The sequence below is a fragment of the Bufo gargarizans genome, chromosome 2 (assembly GCF_014858855.1).
Source record: "Bufo gargarizans isolate SCDJY-AF-19 chromosome 2, ASM1485885v1, whole genome shotgun sequence".
NCBI lineage: Eukaryota > Metazoa > Chordata > Amphibia > Anura > Bufonidae > Bufo > Bufo gargarizans.
This window is the reverse complement of record NC_058081.1, coordinates 212,797,967-212,820,589: the sequence shown is the minus strand read 5'-3', so window position 1 is coordinate 212,820,589 and position 22,623 is coordinate 212,797,967. Positions and strand designations below refer to the sequence as shown.

The window sequence follows — 22,623 nt, the reverse complement described above, 5'->3', positions numbered from 1 at the left end:
CCTTCGTCAGCGGGTACTGGTATTGCCACCCACCGCCCCACTCTGTTACCGGGTCACTTTTTGGTCTCCTGATCTCCAAACTTTGTCACCTTGCCACTCTGTGGTCTATGGATGCTGCTGCCATATCCACACTATGTCACCTTGCCACTCTTTGGCCTCCTGATGCTGCCGCCACCTCCAAACTATGTCACCTTGCCACTCTGTGGCCTACTCATGCTGCTGCCACCTCCAGACTCTGTCATTGTGCCACTCTGTGGCCTACTCATGCTGCTGCCACCTCCAGACTCGGTCATTGTGCCACTCTGTGGCCTACTTATACTTCTGCCACCTCCAGACTCGGTAATTGTGCTACTGGGTGGTCTATTCACTCTGCTGCCAACTCCAGACCCTATCATTGGGCCACTCTGTGGTCTCTTCATGCTGCTTTCACCTCACCACTATGTCATAGGTCCACTCTGTGGACTTCTCATGCTGTTCCCCCCCCCACTCCTCCCCACTTCATGACTGGGCCAATATTTTGCCTTTCAGACTGGCTGACATCATGATTTATATAATTTATTTGACCTTTCTTCTGATCTGTCAGAAGGAATAAAAAATGAGACGTACAATGGATCCTGTCTGTGTAGCAGCTGTAAGGACTGTATGGTCCCATCGGAATTGGCTTATGATTTGGTAGCCAAAAGCAGGAGTGGGTACAAAACACAGAAGACATGCAAATATTCCATTCACGTGTCACCTCTGTTTTAGATCCACTCCTGTTTTTTTGGGGGCATTTGCAATACTGATGGATTATTAAGCAAATGCTGACTGAGTAAAGGCGTATGCTCCACAGACAGGATCAGTTTTTGGTAGGTTATTGTTCTGACAGATCAGAGGAAGGGCAAATCAATCAGTGACGTCAACACAAACTTACTGCTGACACCCTCTCCACTCTGTCAGGGGGTTCTACTTGTATAAGCATTTAATAGAATAGGTTCTGTAGACATCTATGTGGAATCAGCTGACGAGGGTGTAAAAGAAGCGCGCTTCTTCTTGACATGAACATGGATCTTGAGTTCATACTTGAGTTCTTTGGTCAGTTTTGGCGAATTTAAGTATATTTTCTTATAATTTTAATCAAGTTTTGGTTCAATTTAAAATTAAATATTTAATGAATTTACTCATAAAAATTACATGTAGCCTAAGACAGGAGAGAATTGGCCAGTCTTCTGTTTATTCAACAACATGGTGTTGCGATGGAGAAAGCAACAAACAATTCCTCTCCACCTGTAAATTCTGTCAAGATTGCTGCAAGTCCGGTATTGGCTGCTCATCGACCAAGATACTTCTGGGGGAAACCTGCCTGGCATGAACAGGCCTCCAGTAGCTACAGAAAATGAGAAGACAAAACTTCAAGATAGCTTGAAGCCCGGAAGAGTTGCAAAGTTAGTCAAGATTCAAACCAACCAACCAGGCCGGGTCTCTTCGTCTGGTGAAAACATCACAGGTTCCCAGTCATCATGGAAATGAAAAGGAGGGCATCCTGTGGTGCGCGGAGATAGAGAGGGTCTTCGTATTCCCCCTTCACTATACGGACGTCTCAGAAATGAACCGCTGCTCCCGACAGCAGCTGCTTGGAAGGTCATGGAGCATCTATTCGCCCCGCTGAAGGATTACTTTGAAATTGTGTAGAAGCCACACAGGGCCCTCACTCTGCAGATTTATCATGGAGACACTGGATTTTACAATATTACATTATTATTTTGTGCTTTAGCAATACTGATGGATTATTGAGCAAATGCTGACCGAGTGAAGGCGGATGCTCCACACAGGATCCGTTTTTTGTGGGTTATTGTTCTGACGGATCAGAGGAAGGGAAAAATAATCAGTGACGTCAACACAAACTTACTGCTGACACCCTTTCCACTCTGTTGGGGGGCTCTACTTGTATAAGCGTTTAATAGAACAGGTTCTGTAGACATCTATATGGAATCAGCTGGAGACAATGCAAAAGGAGTGCGCTTCTTCTTTACACTAACATCGACCTGAAGGGCTGAGTTAATACTTGAGTTATTTGGACGGTTTTGGCCCTGTGACTGCCCAAATAAGTGTGCAGTTATTCTAATAGTGTCGCCTGTTATCTGCATGTTATACTGACTGACAGTATTATTTAACTACCCCAGCAGACTCCCTATGCGTGTTACTGCAAGGCACAGTATTCTACACCCATATAAAGGCTGGAAATAGCCATTTTTTTATGCGATTCGTCGCGAATTAATTCGGACTGAAGCAAATGTTTTTTTAAAATTTGCTCATCTCTAGCTATAATTAATGTACTGTAAGTTGTAAACTTGTAATTCTGTTAATACCTTCTTTGCTTTTTAATATATAATACTATACAATTAAACACAGTCTAATAACATTTACATCTGAACTTTTTTATTATGTCATACACAAAAATTAATATACATATAGTATTAAAATAATGTAGATTGATAATAGGATGAACCATCAGATCACATTCAGACATGGTAGATTTGCGGCATAGCTGACAGGTCTTTTTTAGTCCCTTCTTAGCTTCTGGTTCCATTTGCTGTACTTCCTGCCTTTCTATTTTATCTTGCACGAAAAAAAATGTTGGATGTAAAAATAGCAGAGCAGGAATATGAATACTGTCTTTAATGTTATTCCAATTTTTAAAACCATAAGACCATCGCACTTTAATCACTAGCAAGGCAGCAGATATATATACGTCATCTTCTGAACCACGTCAGCACTGATTACACCACGTGTCATGACAGTATAATCCCGTGTACAGACCATCTGCACTTCAGACTACATTGATAAGAATATTCCATGAAATAGATTCAAACGTTCCCTGTTAAATATGTATTCAACATATGTATCTAAGCTCATACACTGACACACACGGTTCTGCATATTAAATGAGAGATGTATATAGTTATGCAACATATATCCTAAATTGTGCAAATTAATGTAGTAGAATATGATGGGATCAAGCCATTCTAACAGTAATTTACCAACCTGGATGTCAAGAGTTAAACAGGCTACTTGAGTAGTAATGTAATGTGTAACTTATCTTTTTGTCTTTCAGAACCATCCCTGGGGAGGTGATAATGTTACTGGTTGATCGTACATCACACGACACACGTATTAGCAGATGATGCATTTTTCATGCATCTGAAGACTTCATCCTGACTAAACCCAATCATTTCAAGCTCTGTGTGTGGGAAGGGATTTGTAATCAAAAGAATCCCAAAATTTCTTAAGCATCACAGCATTCTGCATAAGGCACGCTCACTGGGTGGTATGATAAGGTCCTGTATAAGCATATTAAGTATTGTCAAGTACAGTTTAACACACAATAAAAAAATAATTGAGAAATTTATGTGAACCTTGTTGTTTATTACAATAGTAATATTGATGTAAATTATATTTTTACAGAGAAGTAATGTTACAAATGGAAATGCATAACTAAAGGAGACAATAATGCAAAGTGGATTTATAACTGAAAACGCAAAGATAGTAAAAGTTTATGCTTCTGCTTTTGTATTTCTTCTTTGAGTAAAAGTTATGTTTTAAAGCAGCAGCATGTAATTAGTTACCTAGAATCTCTCACAATGTTATGTGACTTCTTAGAATCCTCTGCAGTACCTCATTCACAGCGATATACTGCAGTACCTCATGCAGTGGCATACATAGAGAAGTAAGGGCCCCATAGCAAGGATCACACCAGGCCCTCCACACAGGACAGAAGGATTTCTGCCTAAACCCTTTTCAATGACCCTGCCTCATTTGCTAAAAGTTGTTTCTTTAGAAGTCCTGACCAAGTTTTTAACTCCAGTAGAAGTGGAGATAATCCCAACTAAGACTGGGTCCTCTCTCACCCTGGGCCCCATAGCAGTCGCATGGTCAGCCGCTATGGTAGTTACTCCCCTGACCTCATGTGGTTCTTACATTTCTTACATACATGCTTATCTCTGCACAGTTGTATCAAATATAAATTGAATTGATTCCTAATCAAAATGTCTAAAGATGTGCTTTATCACTCATGCATTTCATTACAGGATCAGTAACAACACAAACCAAGCTAATTCTTAGGGACTCAACTGGCCACATACCGATTCAGCTGCAAAGGAGTCTGGGGGGGAGGGGCCTTTGCAATTGTAGCAGCATCATAAGGGTGGGTTATGAGCCTTCTATCAGAGGTATACGTCAGGAGACGTATGCCTATGACGGAAGTCTGTAACGTATCCCACAGTATTGAAAAATAGAGTAGCAGGCAGCACTTACATAAGGAGCATGTATTTAATATAATTAAAAACAGGTAATCTTAAAACTTATAGGTATAGAAGCTGATACAAATGGATGCAATAAAAGTAGCAAATGACAAACAGCAAGTATTATTCGCTGAATATTCCAATTGCAGGGAGGGTGCTTTAATAACCACTTCAACCCCCCTAGCTGAAACACCCTTAATGACCAGGCCACTTTTTACACTTCTGCACTACACTACTTTCACCGTTTATTGCTCGGTCATGCAACTTACCACCCAAATGAATTTTACCTCCTTTTCTTCTCACTAATAGAGCTTTCATTTGGTAGTATTTCATTGCTGCTGACATTTTTTTTTTTTTTTGTTATTAATCGAAATTTAAAGATTTTTTGGCAAAAAAATGACATTTTTCACTTTCAGTTGTAAAATCTTGCAAAAAAAAACCCGACATCCATATATAAACTTTTCGCTAAATTTATTGTTCTACATGTCTTTGATAAAAAAAAATGTTTGGGTAAAAAAAAATGGTTTGGGTAAAAGTTATAGCGTTTACAAACTATGGTACAAAAATGTGAATTTCCGCTTTTTGAAGCAGCTCTGACTTTCTGAGCACCTGTCATGTTTCCTGAGGTTATACAATGCCCAGACAGTAGAAAAACCCCACAAATGACCCCATTTTAGGGGCCCAAATGCGTGCGAAGTAGTTTGAAATCAAAATCTGTAATAAATGGCCTGTGAAATCCGAAAGGTGCTCTTTGGAATGTGAGCCCCTTTGCCCACCTAGGCTGCAAAAAAGTGTCACACATCTGGTATCACCGTACTCAGGAGAAGTTGGGGAATGTGTTTTGGGGTGTCATTTTACATATACCCATGCTGGGTGAGAGAAATATCTTGGCAAAAGACAACTTTTCCCATTTTTTTATACAAAGTTGGCATTTAACCAAGATATTTATCTCACCCAGCATGAGCATATGTAAAATGACACCCCAAAACACATTGCCCAACTTCTCCTGAGTACGGCGATACCAGATGTGTGACACTTTTTTGCAACCTAGGTGGGCAAAGGGGCCCACATTCCAAAGAGCACCTTTAGGATTTCACCGGCCATTTTTTACAGATTTTGATTTCAAACTACTTCGCACACATTAGGGCCCCTAAATTGCCAGGGCAGCATAACTACCCCACAAGTGACCCCATTTTGGAAAGAAGACACCCCAAGGTATTCCGTGAGGGGCATGGAGAGTTCCTAGAATTTTTTTTTTTTTGGCACAAGTTAGTGGAATATGAGACTTTGTAAGAAACAAAATTTTAAAAATCATAATTTTCCGCTAACTTGTGACAAAAAATAAAAAATTCTAGGAACTCGCCATGCCCCTCACGGAATACCTTGGGGTGTCTTCTTTCCAAAATGGGGTCACTTGTCGGGTAGTTATACTGCCCTGGCATTCTAGGGGCCCTAATGTGTGGTAAGTAGTTTGAAATCAAAATGTGTAAAAAATGCCCTGTGAAATCCTAAAGGTGCTCTTTGGAATTTGGGCCCCTTTGCCTACCTAGGCTTCAAAAAAGTGTCACACATCTGGTATCGCTGTACTCAGGAGAAGTTGGGCAATGTGTTTTGGGGTGTCTTTTTACATATACCCATGCTGGGTGAGAGAAATATCTCGGCAAAAGACAACTTTTCCCATTTTTTATACAAAGTTGGCATTTGACCAAGATATTTATCTCACCCAGCATGGGTATATGTAAAATGACACCCCATAACACATTGCCCAACTTCTCCTGAGTACGGCGACACCACATGTGTGACACTTTTTTGCAGCCTAGGTGGGCAAAGGGGCCCAAATTCCTTTTATGAGGGCATTTTTAGACATTTGGATCCCAGACTTCTTCTCACGCTTTCGGGCCCCTAAAATGACAGGGCAGTATAAATACCCCACATGTGACCCCATTTTGTAAAGAAGACACCCCAAGGTATTCAATGAGGGGCATGGCGAGTTCATAGAAATTTTTTTTTTTTGGGCACAAGTTAGCGGAAATTGATTTTTTTTTGTATTTTCTCACAAAGTCTCCCTTTCCGCTAACTTGGGACAAAAATTTCAATCTTTCATGGACTCAATATGCCCCTCACGGAATACCTTGGGGTGTCTTCTTTCCGAAATGGGGTCACATGTGGGGTATTTATACTGCCCTGGCATTTTAGGGGCCCTAAAGCGTGAGAAGAAGTCTGGAATATAAATGTCTAAAAAAATTTACGCATTTGGATTCCGTGAGGTGTATGGTGAGTTCATGTGAGATTTTATTTTTTGACACAAGTTAGTGGAATATGAGACTTTGTAAGAAAAAAAAGAAAAAAAGAAAAAAACAATTTCCGCTAACTTGGGCTAAAAAAATGTCTGAATAGAGCCTTACAGGGGGGTGATCAATGACAGGGGGGTGATCAGGGAGTCTATATGGGGTGATCACCCCCTTGTCATTGATCACCCCCCTGTAAGGCTCCATTCAGACGTCCGTATGTGTTTTGAGGATCCGATCCATGTGTCTGTGGATCCGTAAAAAACATACGGACGTCTGATTGGAGCCTTACAGGGGGGTAATCAATGACAGGGGGGTGATCAGGGAGTCTATATGGGGTGATAACCCCCCTGTCATTGATCACCCCCCTGTAAGGCTCCATTCAGACGTCCGTATGTGTTTTGCGGATCCGATCCATGTATCCGTGGATCCGTAAAAAACATACGGACGTCTGAATGGAGCCTTACAGGGGGGTAATCAATGACAGGGGGGTGATCACCCATATAGACTCCCTGATCACCCCCCCTGTCATTGATTACCCCCCTGTAAGGCTCCATTCAGACGTCCGTATGTTTTTTACGGATCCACGGATACATGGATCGGATCCGCAAAACACATACGGACGTCTGAATGGAGCCTTACAGGGGGGTGATCAATGACAGGGGGGTGATCAGGGAGTCTATACGGGGTGATCAGGGGTTAATAAGTGACAGGGGGGGGTTGTAGTGTAGTGGTGTTTGGTGCTACTTATTACTGAGCTGCCTGTGTCCTCTGGTGGTCGATCCAAGCAAAAGGGACCACCAGAGGACCAGGTAGCAGGTATATTAGACGCTGTTATCAAAACAGCGTCTAATATACCTGTTAGGGGTTAAAAAAATTGCATCTACAGCCTGCCAGAGAACGATTGCCGCTGGCAGGCTGGAGATCCACTCGCTTACCTTCCGATCCTGTGAACGCGCGCGCCTGTGTGCGCGCGTTCACAGGAAATCTCGTGTCTCGCGAGATGACGCATATATGCGTGACTGCGCGCAGAGCTGCCGCTTCCGGAACGCGATCCTGCGTTAGGTGGTCCGGAGGCGGTTAATTCAATTCAATAGTCTATAAGGAGACTCAGTAGCAAAGTGTTTTCAATGTTTAGTTACAATGTAAACAGAGTTGGTGGTAGTTTGTAACTACCAGTAGCAGGGTAACTATGTTTCAAATGAATTGAGAGCAATAAATGAAGGACCTGTAATTGAGGGTGGAATGGATCTCAGACCGGATTACTTAAGTGCGGAGTCCCGCAAGTTGTATAGTGTTAAATCCCCCCTGTAGGTGCGCCACTGCACTTGGCACTAGATCAGACTAACCCTAAGAACAGCATCAAAGCAACAACAGATGCCATGCAGCATTGAACCATGTGAACAGATCTCAAAAGTGAATTTCTTGGTGACACATTCCCTTCATGAAGATGAAATTAAAACCCAAACCAAGACCACTCACAAATAATTCTCACAAGTCTAATATTGTTGCAAATTTTTATAGATACATTCTTAAAGGGCAGCAGATTGTACTTATGAAACTGGCTGACCTGTTCCATGTGTGCTTGGCAGCCGAAGACATCTGTGTTGGTTCTATGTTAATATGTGTCCGCATTGCTGAGAAAAATGATGTTTTACTATATGCAAATGAGCCTCTTGGAACAACGGAGGGCGTTGCTCTTATATCTAGAGGCTCTGCTCTCTCTTTGCTTGACAGGGCCAGGCAGTGTAGCCATCATCACACCTGGCCCTGTCAAAGTGAAGAGGGTGTGGCAGGTGCAGAGAGAGCAGAGCCTCTTGGTGTAATGGCAACGCCCCCATTGCTCCTAGAGGCTCATTTGCATATAGTAAAACATAATTTTTCTCAACAATGTGAACACACGTGAACACGGGACCAACACAGATGTCTTCAGCTGTCAAGTGCACATGTAACAGGTCAGCCAGTGTCATAGGTACAAATCTGCTGACAGAAGCCTGTTTTAAAGCTTTAAACCTCTGAGCTTCCAAATTTGGTTTAATTTTTGTGCAGAAATAATTGAAATGGAATTCGACAAACAAGTTATATTATTAGAATAAATGAATTCTCCATTTTACTGTTATTTACATTGTTTTTCTAGATCAATAGCTTGGTTTACTATTTTTAGTATGCTAGCTATAGAACTGTAGTCATTTAACTATTATTAGGTTTAATTACCTTTCTTACTTGTATTCTTCTAGTCCAGGGTTAGTTCACCAGCAGGAGTATATCCTCTCTTTTGATCTATAATATGATGTATATGACTAATTTCATGTCCACACTACCCGCCAATAGCATAAGCTTTCATGCATGTTAATGGCCCTTTACTTTCATACAGGGGTGTTGCTAGGGTCTCAAAAGGTCCGGGGCCCAATGCATATGGCCCAATTGTCTAAGTCGACCAACCGACCCCTAAGCCCGCTACAGCAGCATGTACCTCTCACATCCAGTTCCTCCCAGGTGATGTCTCCTCTGATGTAGATCTTCTCTGTCATCATCTTCTCCATTCCGTCTGGACAACTTCTCTCAGCCGCGCTTCGTCTCTACAGAGTGTGACACACATACATATAAGCTTCCTCATTTTTATATACCCTCAAATACTATCCTGAAGAAAAATGAGTGCCCCCCATAGTAATAGTGCTCCTTATAGTCCCACCAATAGTAATTCCATTCTAGAATGCCCTCATTAGTAATACTGCCCCCTACAGTGCCCCCAACTGTGATAATGCTCCCCAAGAGTGCCTCCATTAGTTGAAGAGCCTTCCAGTATTAATAATGCCCTAACAGAGCCCCTAGTAGAAATAAGGCCCCCCTATTGTTCCCCCAGTGGTAATAAAGCTATCTACTGACCCCTCAGTAGTAATGACCCCCACAGTGCTCTTAGTAGAAATAATGTAGATCTATAAGTCCCTCGTATAGAGCCCCCAGTAGTAATAAGAACGCCTAATGTCTCCTGGATTTAAAATGCCCCCACAGTGCCCCCAGTATTTATATCTCCCCCTACTGTTATAATGCTCACCCTGAAGCCCTCCCAGTATTTATAATGCCCCCTGCAGTGCCCCCTGTAGTTATATTCCTCCATTTACTGTCCTCAAAAATTATAATTCCTCAGCCCCTCCACCATACAGCCCTATGTAAATAACATTATTTCCCTTCTCCGCCATAGTGCCATGTAAATACCATCACACCATCTATCCAGCCCCCTCCAATATACAGTCCCATGTAAATAACATCCCTTTCTATCTACAGCCCCCTCTAAAATACAGTCCCATGTAAATAACATCACACCATCTCTCCTGCCCCCTCAATATACAGTCGCAAGTAAATAACATTACTCCCTCCCCAACCGCCTTCAACATACAGTCTCATGTAAAAAACATAACCCCCTCCCCAGCCGCCTTCAACATACTGTCCTATGTAAATAACATCACCCCCTCAATATTCAGTCCCATGTAAATAACATTACTTACTCCCCCAGTCAATTTCAACATACAGTTCCATGTAAATAAAATCACCCCCTCCCTAGCCAACTCCAACATGCAGTCCTATATAAATCACATTACCTCTCAACATTCAGTACCATGTAAATAATATCACTCCCTCCCACAGCCACATTTAACATATAGTGCCTTATAAATAACTTCACCATCCCCCAGCCACCTACAACATGCATTCCCCTGTAAATAACATCACTCCCTCAACTTTCAGTTCCATGTAAATAACATCACTCCACCCCACGCCCCCATGTAAATAACTTCCCTCCCTTCAGCCCTAACATACAGTCCCAGTTAAATAATGACAACTCCCAACATTGCTCTGCCTCTCACATTAAGTAATCTACCCCTTCACTTACCTCTCCTCATGTAGCAAACCTCACCACAGCTTCTTCCCAGGACTTCTCTTCACTGCTGAGCCGTCCTTTCCTGCACTGGTCACATGACGGTGACATCATCGCAGCTCTTTTTCAGCTACTGCATTTAAAACTGATCACATGACCTGTGATGTTTTAACCTAGCAACGCCCCTGCTTTCATAGACCCCAAATTCACACTGCATCTTCAAATTTCATATCATGTTTGCTATATCAAGAATTATCTTTTCCATTTAGCCACAATAAGCAGATTAATTGTCGACCTCAGGGTCACACTACTATACCTCGGCACGTAATCTAAGAGAGATGCTACATCCGCAGAAGTTGTTGATGAAAGAAACAAAGAAAATAATTCCTTTAAGATTTACACACTCTTGACTTGTTGATGGCCGTTTGATTATGGCTACCAAAGAGCATTCTGCTGGTTTAAGGCTTTCTTCAGAATAGCTTGACATATTGCCCTTGGCAATCACTTAAATACCGGTAACTAATGACTTCAGTTAAAATATTCTCATGTAGTTCTAATTAAAAGGAGGAAAAATCATGGGTCTATGTCCTTTCTGAGTTGGGGGCAATTTCATTTTCAGTCATATCCACACAATTAGGCAACATAAAAGAAAGGTAGTTTAGTTAAATACTTTCAATTACAGAAATTTCTGCAACTGAAAATCACTTCCATCGTCTGAATGGGATTTATAACAGGGGTTTCCCATAACAACACAGATTAACATCTCGATCCTAGAGTGTAGTCATTAAGCAGGGTAGGGGATTTGGACCTCAGCTGGAGTTCGAAGAAGGTCAGGTTGTGCCAAAGTGACTGTAGGCTACGAAGCCTGCCTTACCTCTCTGAGGGACTACCCCTACCTTAGCCAGCCCCACCTATATGCCACCCCAACGTGCCAGCTACTTGAGTGGTTTAATAAAACCAATTAACAATATCTTACATTGCTGACACATTGCTGATTGTCAATCTGAATAGGTCTTATTTGCCAATAGATGAATTTGATATTAATAATTGCCATCATGTGTCTCTTTATATTTCATCTTTTTTGTAATTATGGGATCCTTCCTCATTTTGGTACATTTTCTAGCTTCTGTTACTGAAAATCTTGAGGTGGAGACTAACTCAAACTGTGCACAGTTTGGGCCTAGATTCAGCAAACCTGAAGGAAGCCCACATTTCACATTTAGACATTTTAGAGGGGTCTCCAATCTTAAGGTGAGCCTAAATAGTTACTGAATATAACCCTGTCACAGACAGAACTGCTTAGAGCTGAAAAAGGTATCACCATTTTCATTGGCCAAAACTTTTATCAAATACTTAGGCATGCAACTGCCTAAAGATGTTGGATATCTCTTTAGAGTTAACAACCAACTTTTTTTTATCTGAAATAAGGCAGTTTGTCAAATCATAAAATACCTGAATCTCTTGGGCAGAAAAAAACTTTATGAAAATATATATCCTGCTTAAAATTCTATATCTCAGTTTTTATGGCATGGTTGAAAACCCCGCTTAGCTCAAAGCTTATTAGTGAAACCATGGGAACTTGAAGGCACAGGGTTATCTGAGATTCATTGTTACTATGAAGCTATTTAACCACAAATATGGTTGACACTTGCCAATCTATGCGACTCAGAGGTGGAAACCAGGATCAGAGATAGACCCTCCATTACTACGTAGCATGTGGCTCCCAGACCCTAAGGTATTTAAAAAACACTTGTACATCCTGGCACACCTTTAGACCCACATTAACTACCCAGTTTTCCCCCATCTGTCAGGAAGTCTATTATCCACTCTAAGTTCACAGAATGGGGTGGCTCTACCAATCCGTAGGAAGGAAAGGTGCTCACTATCTAAGTGTTAACTCCAAAACACCAGAGGGGTAAAATAATTGTATAATGAAGATATGGCATTCAATATCTGGAGGACTGCTCAAAACAAATTGCTTTATTGATGCAATTATCATAAAAAAATTAAAATGTCATACAAATTACGTAAATTGTACAGAAATTAAATAACAAAGGATAAAACGTCACGAATGACGGTAAGGTAAAAATCACTCGAGGTATTTAGTTACTCAAAATTTCAGCACCTCTATATCTTCTATAGATGTATTACACCAAAATCTTAATATTTTTGAAAAAAAACGCATGTGCAGTAATAATAATCGTTATATCACAGTTCTTTGAACTAATCGAATTGCAAAATTCGGGAGTTGTTAGCTCTAGGTGGCGTCCCACCTATTTTCGAGCTGTCTTATTCCCTTACCTCCGACCTCTGGATGCGGCTTGTTCAGTCGCAGTTTTTTCAGCGTCCCTCGTGCTCGACTTCTCCTTAGTTTCGATTTAAGTTGGAAGTGGAGCTGTATCACTCCAGGAAGTCTGCAAGCATAAGTTCTTTGTACAGGACGATTCAATCACTTGAGAGGTTATTTAAGGAGGTCAAAATTGCAAATGTCCTTGCGTACGCCAGAATGGTGGTAATGTGGGGTCCAGATTCCTCCTCGATTAGTTCAAAGAACTGTGATATAACGATTATTTGTGACTTTCGAAAAAAGAGCCTACAATTAAATTGAAGAGTCCACAATTGTATATAGCAATAAGAATTGACGATTGCATTTATCGAAGAATTGGTGACTATCGAATAAGTTGTCGATAAAACTACATTATAGTGCAAAACTATCGACAACCTATCTTTCTGTGGTGTATTAATCGACAATTTAGAATGCACTTATATGCTGTCTGACATATGTGAATTTGATAAATTTATGGTGTTGTGAATAACGACATAAAGAAAGTAATTAACACCAAACCCCTCATCCAACAGGTTAAGGGTGAAGTTTCAACAGCTTTTTTGGAAAAAAAACGCATCCGAAAATAAAAATCGCATGCAAACCGCACCATTACTGCATATGCGTTTTTTTCAAAAATATTATGATTTTGGTGTAATACATCTATAGAAGATATAGAGGTGCTGAAATTTTGAGTAACTAAATACCTCGAGTGATTTTTACCTTACCGTCAATCGTGACGTTTTATCCCTTGCTATTTAATTTCTGTACAATTTACATAATTTGTATGACATTTTAATTTTTTTATGATAATTGCATCAATAAAGTAATTTGTTTTGAGCAGTCCTCCAGATATTGAGTGCCATATCTTCATTATACAATTATTATCCATTCTAACTGCTTATTCATCAATATGGGTGCTGGTAGTGGGAGACTCAATTATTAGGGGTACAGATAGGGCAAATCTGTCAGAAAGACCAGGATCGTTGAACTATGCGTTGTCTTCCTGGCACTCGAGTTCGACACATCGCGGATCGGGTTGACAGATTACTGGAGAAGATCCAGCAGTCATGGTCCATATCGGAACCAATGACAGTTAGAGGTAGGTGGAGAGTCCTTAAAAAAGATTTTAGGGATTTAGGTCAAAAGCTTAGGGCAAGGACCTTAAAGATAGTACTTTCCAAAATACTGCCTGTACTACGAGCCACGCAAGAAAGGCAGTGGGAGATAAGGGAGGTAAACAAGTGGCTCAAGAACTGGTGTAGGAAGGAGGGGTTTGGGTTCCTGGAGAACTGGGCCGACTTCTCTCTCAGCTACAGACTCTATCGTAGGGTTGGGCTGCACCTCAATTGGGAAGGGGCAGCTGTGTTGGGGGAGAAGATGGCTAGAAGGTTGGAGGAGTGTTTAAACTAGGAACTGGGGAGGAGGGTAATTACGTTATAGGAGGGGAAGATAGTGCAGATAGAGACCGGGGGCAAGGTAATGGGACTGGGGAGGAATGGATGCAGGGACTAGAACAGTTCAGAAGGAAAGGTGTAGGGTAAAAAATACACATAAACCTCTTAAATGTATGTATACTAATGCCAGAAGCCTGACTAATAAAACAGGTGAACTGGAATTAGTGATGTGTGAGGAGGACTACGACATAGTGGGAATTACTGAGACATGGCTGGATGATAGCTATCACTGGGCAGTTAATATACAGGGTTACAGTCTGTTTAGAAAGGATCACCAAAACCAGAGAGGGGGAGGGGTCTGCCTTTATGTAAAGTCCTGTCTAAAGCCCACAGTCCGAGAAGATATAAGTGAGGGACATGAACAAGTGGAGTCACTGAAGAAAAGACCGTCACTCACTGTAGATGATTATTCTTTTAGAGAAGAATAATCATCTACAGCGAGTGTCGGTCTTTTCTTCAGTATTTTCTTGGGAACGCCATCCCATAGACACGTGCACCGCGATATCAGCTGCAGTGCCGACCTGCAAACACTACTACATGTGGAGACACTGTGGGTAGAAATACATGGAGACAAAAACAATAATAAATTATTAATAGGAGTTTACTATAAACCACCTAATATACCACAGAAAATCTGCTACTAAACAAGATAGATGGGGCGGCAAATCATAATTAGGTCGTTATTATGGGGGACTTCAACTACTCAGATATAGACTAGGAAACTGAAACCTGTAAATCTCATAAAGGAAACTGTTTCTTGGCAATAATCAAAGACAATTACCTTTCCCAACTGGTTCAGGACCCGACTAGAGGGACGGCCATACTAGAATTAGTATTAACCAATAGACCTGACAGAACAACAGACGTGCAGGTTGGGGGACACCTGGGAAATAGTGACCATAAAGTAATAACCTTTCAATTATCCTTTAAACGAGTGTTTCTTTAAGGAGGAACAAAAATACCAAACTTCAAAAAAGCACACCTTTTACATACATACCTTATGGGAATAAAAGATTAAGGAACAAGAAGAAACCAGTGTGAATAAATAGAACTGTAAAGACGGCAATAAATGACAAAAATAAAACATTTAAATCACTAAAACAGGAGGATAGTGCACAAGCACTGAAAAACTATAAATAAAAAAATAGAATATGTAAAAAACTAATAAAAGCGGCCAAACAGGAAACTGAATTTCCTAAGAGAGCAAAACTAACCCTAAAATTATATAAATGGTAAAAAGTATAAATCCGAATGTGTCGGCCCTTTACAGAGTGATGAGGGGGGAATTGCAGAGAGCGATGAGGAGAAAGCAAAGCTATTAAATATTTTTTTCTTCACTGTATTCACTGAAGAAATAAACTGTCAGATGAAATGCAGAATGTAAAAGTAAATTTCCCATTAAAAGTGTCTGACCCAGGAAGTAGTACAGCGGCATCTTAAAAAGATTAAAATAGACAAATTGCCAGGACCGGATGCCCCCCCCCCCTCCCTATATCCTAAGAGAATTAAGTAATGTCATAGCCATAACTTTATTTCTGATATTTAAGGACTCTATACTGACAGGGAGTGCTCCACAGGATTGGCGCATAGCAAATGTGGTGCCAATATTCAAAAAGGGTCCAAAACAGAGCCCAGAAACTATAGGCCGCTAAGTTTAACATCTGTCGTGGGTAAACTGTTGAAGGTTTTCTAAGAGATGCTTACTTGGAGCACCTCAATTAAAATAAGCAAATAACTCCATATCAGCATGGCTTCGTGAGGGATCGGTCATGTCAAACTAATTTAATCAGTTTCTATGAGGAGGTAAGTTCTAGACTTGACAGCTGCGAATTTAATGGATATCGTATATCAGTAATAGAAAACAGAGGGTGGTTATTAATGGTACACACTCAGATTGGGTCACTGTCACTAGTGGAGTACCTCAGGGGTCAGTATTAGGCCCTATCCGCTTCAATATATTTATTAATAATCTTGTAGAAGGCTTGCACAGTAAAATATAAATTTTTGCAGATGACACTAAACTGTGTAAAGTGAATGACACGGAAGAGGACAGTATACTGCTACAGATGGATCTGGATAGATTGGAGGCTTGGGCAGAGAAGTGGCAGATGAGGTTTAACACTAACAAATGTAAGGTTATGCACATGGGTAGGAATAATGCAAGTCACCAGTACATACTAAATGGTAAAACACTGGGTAACACTGACATGGAAAAGGACCTAAGAATTTTTGTGAACAGCAAACTAAGCTGTAGAAACCAGTGTCAGGCAGCTGCTGCCAAGGCCAATAAGATAATGGGTTACATCAAAAGATCATAGATGCCCGTGATGAGAGCATAGTCCTACCACTTTACAAATCACTGGTCAGACCACACATGGAGTACTGTGCACAGGGCTCCTGTGAACAAGGCAGACATAGCAGAGCTGGAGAGGGTTCAGAGGAGGGCAACTAAAGTAATTACGGGAATGAGGGAATTACAGTTCCCTGAAAGATTATCAAAATTAGGGTTATTCACTTTACAAAAAAGATGACTGAGGGGAGATTTAATCACTATGTATAAATATATCAGGGGTCAGTACAGAGATCTCTCCCATCATCTATTTATCCCAGGACTGTGACAAGGGGACATCCTCTGCGCCTTGAGGAAAGAAGGTTTGTACACAAACATAGAAGAGGATTCTTTATGGTAAGAGCAGTGAGACTATGGAACTCTCTGCCTGAGGAGGTGGTGATGGTGAGTTCACTAAAAGAGTTCAAGCGGGGCCTGGATGTATTTTTGGAGTGTAATAATATTCCAGGCTATAGCTAGTAGAGGGGGGCCGTTGATCCAGGGAGTTATCTGATTGCCTGATTGGAGTCGGGAAGGAATTTATTTTCCCCCTTAAGTGAGGAAAATTGGCTTCTACCTCACAGTTTTTTTTTGCCTTCCTCTGGATCAACTTGCAGGACAAATGTTTTTTTCGGCCTTATATACTATGTTACTGTGTATGTAGAAATAGACCCTCCATTACTACGCAGCATTTGGCTCCCAGACCCTAAGGCACACCCTTAGTCCCAAATTAACTCCCCAGTTTCCCCCCCATCTGCCAGGAAGTCTATTATCCACTCTAACAGATACTAACGTGTCTGCTTATTCATTAATGTGGGATACTCTTAAAGGGCTTCTACCACCAGAAATACTGTTATGTAGCTGACTGACATTAGCAATGCGCTAAAGTCAGCACTACATAACCGTATGTTTCTAACATTTGTCCCTGCAGCCGTTTTTGTAAAATAACCACTTTTATAATATGCTAATGGACCTCTAGGTGCTATGTGGGCGTAGATTCAGCACCTAGAGGCTCCGTCCACTCACGCTTTATCCCGCCCAGGTCCCCTGTTCTGCCCGCCCAGCTCCTCTTAAATGATGCCATGGTCCACCGCATCGTTGATGAAATCCCGCGCCTGCGCCGTTTTCTTCTGGCTTCGGAGCAGGCACAGTGAGTGAATGATGCGCTCCTGGTGCTGGATTCCTCACTGCACCTGCGCTGACTACGTCACAGTGAGGAAGCCGCCATCAGGAGAGCGGCCTTCACTCACTGCGCATGCGCCGAAGACAGAAGTGAACGGCGCAGGCGCGGGATTTCGTCAACGATGCGGTGGACCGTGGCATTAAGGCTAGGTCTACACGACGACATTTGTCGCGCGACATTTTGTTGCACCAATGTCGCGCGACAATTTTTATAATGGCAGTCTATGGTGTCGCACTGCAACATGCGACATGTTGCGACTGCGACGCGACAGTCGCAGAAAAATCCATCTTGAATGGCAGTGCGACACCATAGACTGCCATTATAAAAATTGTCGCGCGACATTAGTGCAACAAAATGTCGCGCGACAACTGTTGCGCCCTATCTGTCGCGCGACAAATGTCGTTGTGTAGACCTAGCCTAATCAAGAGGAGCTGGGCGGGTTAGAACAGTCCTGGATTTCTGTTGGACATTACTGTGCATTGGCCTCAGCTGGATTCTGGATTAACCCCTTGTCTGTTGATTCGGTTTTAACTGTTTCTCCTGGCTTTGACTCCAGTGTTGGTTTCTTGTTTAAACCCTTGTATGCTCTCCTGGCTCAGACTCTGGCTTGTCTTACTCCTCTGCTACCCCTTGGCATCTGATAGGTCTGCTACCTGTGAGCTTCCATCTGTTTTTTGCCACCTTACTCTGCAGACATAACCTGGGTCCCTAGCTACCAAGTCCAACTGGTCTTGCGGTGGGCTCTGGTGAACACCTATCAGCATTGGATATATCAACCAAAGTGGTGGAGGAAGATAGGTAGTAGATTTAAGGTTTTATGGCAGTGGTCACGGATGGTGACCGTGTATTCCTAATCTCACCTCTGTTTCTTTACACTGCACTGATATTGATGGACTATCCTAAGGATAAGCAGTCAGGTTTACAAAGCTGGGTAACTCCTTTTATGTGCTGCTATATTGTGATCAGTGCACTTTATAGCGACATACAGTATTGCATAGAGCTCTTGAAAGTTAAAGGGGTTGTCTTACTTCAGTAAGTGACATTGATCATGTAGAGAAAGTTAATACAAGCCACTTACTAATGTATTTTGATTGTCCATATTGTCTCCTTTGCTGGCTGGATTCATATTGCCATCACATTATACACTGCTCGTTTCCATGGTTACAGACCACCCTGCAATCCATCAGTGGTGGTCGTACTTTCCCACTATAGGAAATCTAGTTTAATAGACCACATTTATATTTAAAGGGGTTGTCTCACTTCAGTAAGTCGCTTGTATTAAAAGGTTTCTGTCCTGGGAAAAATCGTTATGTAGCTGACTGAGATTAGCGATGTGCCAATGTCAGCAGTACATAACAGTATGTTTATTAACTCCCTGCCTGCCGCCGTTCTCTAAAAAACTGACTTTTATAATATGCTAATGAAACCACTAGGTGCTATGAGGGCGTTGCTGCAGCACCTAGAGGCTCGGTCTACTCGCCTTTTGGCACGCCCACATCCACTTGATTGACGTCCTTCTTCTCTGCATCGTCCTCATAATCCCGCACCTGCGCGTCCCGTTTAGTATTCTGCGCAGGCGCAGTAAGTGAAGGACGCTCGGCTGCTGCCAGGCAGGCCTGCCGGGGAGGCGTGTGATGTAATCGGCGTAGGCCTGAGCCGAATACTGAACAGGACGGCGCAGGCGCGGGATTATGAGGACGATGCGGGGAAGAAGGACGTCAATCAAGTGGATGTGGGCGTGCCAAAAGGCGAGTAGACTGAGCCTCTAGGTGCTGCAGTAACGCCCTCATAGCACCTAGAGTCTTCATTAGCATATTATAAAAGTCAGTTTTTTAAGAGAACGGCGGCAGGCATGGAGTTAACAAACATACTGTTATGTACTGCTGACATTGGCACATGTCAGTAAGCTGCATAATGATTTTTCCCATGACAGAAACCCTTTAACTTTCTCTACATGATAGATGCCATTTACTGAAGTGAGACAACCCCTTTATTATACTAGATTAGCTGAAAATCAGATATCAGAATTACAATATATTACTGGAAAAGGCAACACTCACGAAAAAATTAGATGTTGGGGGTGGGACTGAGGCCATATGCATGCAGTGTTTTTTATTTTATTTGGCGGAATGATGACATTCATGCCAGAAATGAACCAGGTAAAGTGACTGGGATCTGGCGGGCCCCAGTGGTGTCCAACTATGCTGGACACAGCAATTCCATTATTCTGTTCCTATGTTGGAAGAGAATACAGGAGTGCCTGCTGCACTCCTGCAAAATGTGCAGAGGTTGATCCCTATATCAGATATGAAATCCTATACCAGATATGAAAAGACACAACACAAAATAGATTAAAATCGTTGTATACAACAAATCAAGGCCATGTGAACCATGTATCGGCACATGCCCATCTGACTCACCACAAACTCATAGACAGACCCCCACATCCATAAGCATATAACATTGTAAAGTGCATGTAATCCATCAACAATAAATAAGGCTCAAATACTTATCATAAAAATGGCAAGATGGGGGGGCGTGTGTGGTGGTCAGAAAAAAAAAACAACGCGTATCGCCAGACTTGCTGGCTTCCTCAGGAGTGCCTAATCCTTGGTAGCCCATAGTCAAATATATATATACTAAATAATCGAGTGATAATACTTTTTACCTGCGTCCTGATCCCCAGATGAAAAGAGGGGGCGGTGACCACCTCATTAGCATAGAGGAGCAGAGAGGAGTGAGAGATGAACTCACAGAGTACACACATGTAACAGATAGAGAAAGCGAACGGCGTCCGGATACGCCGTCCGCGCATGCGCCTACGCGAGCCGGCACGTGCTGCGTTCCAAGGAACGGATATAGCAGCACGCGCAGGCTCGTAAGGCACCCACTGCGTGTCAGCAGCCGGAAGTGCCATAACGTGCATGAGCCACAGAGTGTGTCCCGGCGAGGGATGCTGCGGATACGCACAGAGCGACAGAAAAAGAAAAAGAAAAGAAATATGCACAGAGTAACGCAATATTTGTAGACAAAAATTTGGATAGACAGAAGATCACAGAATCAATAACAGGGAAAAACAGACAATATACAGAAATCAAAGACAAAAAATAATAAAGATAAGTCAAAGAGGGGGCAGAGGTGAAAATGGAGCACAATAGTGAAATAAACTGATAAATAAAAATAATATTAGTGATCTATGTGAATAGTGCCATAAAATATACCTACTAAATTCATGATGAAACATTTTTTTTGATTTTTATTATATTAATTAGTGCAAAAAGTGGCACCATCGAAGCCCTGAATAGGACCCATATTAAATATCTATAATTATTTCATGTGCAGAATTAACCGCCTGTCAAAAAGGACTTGACGTGTTAATTCAGCTGCATGATTCAGCACCCAAAAATGTGTGAATAGACACAAGAGCCTCATTTTTATTTCTATTTGCCCCAAACCTACCCATACCTAATTTGTGGTATTTAAATTTACCCATTTGTATTCCTAATTTCTCATTCAGATATTTATATCAAAGTATTTTATTATTTATTTTCTATTTATATTTTTTGCTTTTTATATTTTATACATTTTCTATGTTATTTTTTATATATTTTTTGATTAAAGATTTTTTAGAGTAATTATCCATTCCCTGTATCATTTTTTATATATTTTTATATTTTTCATATTATTTTGTTATTATTATTATTATTATTCAAATATTTATTTATAGTCGCATGTGAGTCGCATGGTGATCCAAAAAATGTGTAGCCACAGAAGTAAGAATTTTCTCCTCATCGGCCCGATCACGAGCGGCCAAGCTGATATTAGACATATGCTGCTGGATCCGTTTCCGCAATTCCTGTGAGGTCTGCCCCACATATAGCTTCCATTCATAAAGTTGTCCTTCCCCAACATGAATGGGCAAACATTGCATTGGCCACAGGGATGTGTACCTTTCAGCCTAATGCCTCTATTTAGTCCCCGTGTGGGACGCTGAAAGTGGCTACGTACAAGTTGGTCAGATATGAAATCCTGTTTTCTAATAGATTTCCAGAAATATACAAAAATATTGTGAAAAATAAACCTATTTTTAAGTACAGAGAAGGAACAAATAAACAGCTAAAAATAACATATTTTCCCTGTTTCTATTAAATTTATTTGGAATTGAAAGCTTCCGAGTTTGTCTGGCCTCATGCTCTGTGAGGGCTACGTATTGTAATTGTACTGCTGAGTACAAGTCAGAGAGTTGCAACCAGTGGTGTAGCGTGGGTTGCCAGCCCCCGGGGCAAGCCAAGTATTGCCCCCCCAACCTGTGACCACGCCCCTTTTTACAAATAATGCAGTAGATGTCACCTGCAGTCCTACGTAACACCACAGATAACAAGGTGATAACTCTCTGAGTACAGATAATGTAGTAGATGTCACCTGCAGTCCTATGTAACACTACAGATGACACAGTGATAACTCTCAGAGTACAGATAATGTAGTAGATGGGTGAGAGGCCACAGAAATCAGAACATACACAGTGTGACCTGAAGTCTGGGGCCGGGCTGAGGCAGTGTGGGACAAATTCTATGTCCACCCTCCCAAAAAAGTTATCTGGATGGACACAACCTACATTGCTATGAAATATACAGGAGAATACAGCACCATACCTCATCCATCCAGTGACATCTCCTGTGATGTAGACTTTCCTTAACGTCTTCATTCGGAGATAGGACCATCATGATAACTTCTTTCAGTCGTGTCTCGTCTCTGTAGAGTTTCACAGAAATTTTTTGGGATTTCTCACTTTACCATTATCCTCAGATAGTGCCCATAACTATAATGACCTCTGTATAATTATAATATATACTAGCTCCCTCTGCATAATAATTATTATTTCCTCCTTT

The 22,623-nt window shown here is 41.5% G+C and overlaps 1 protein-coding gene across 1 annotated transcript in view; it reads left to right on the top strand.

Annotated features, from left to right (window-relative positions):
- LOC122925784 (collagen alpha-1(VII) chain-like) overlaps positions 1-22,623 on the top strand; it is a 556,601-nt gene that overhangs the window by 487,182 nt on the left and 46,796 nt on the right. The window contains 1 exon segment of the mRNA XM_044277135.1: positions 11,566-11,693. Coding sequence (XP_044133070.1) covers positions 11,566-11,693 — 128 coding nt within the window.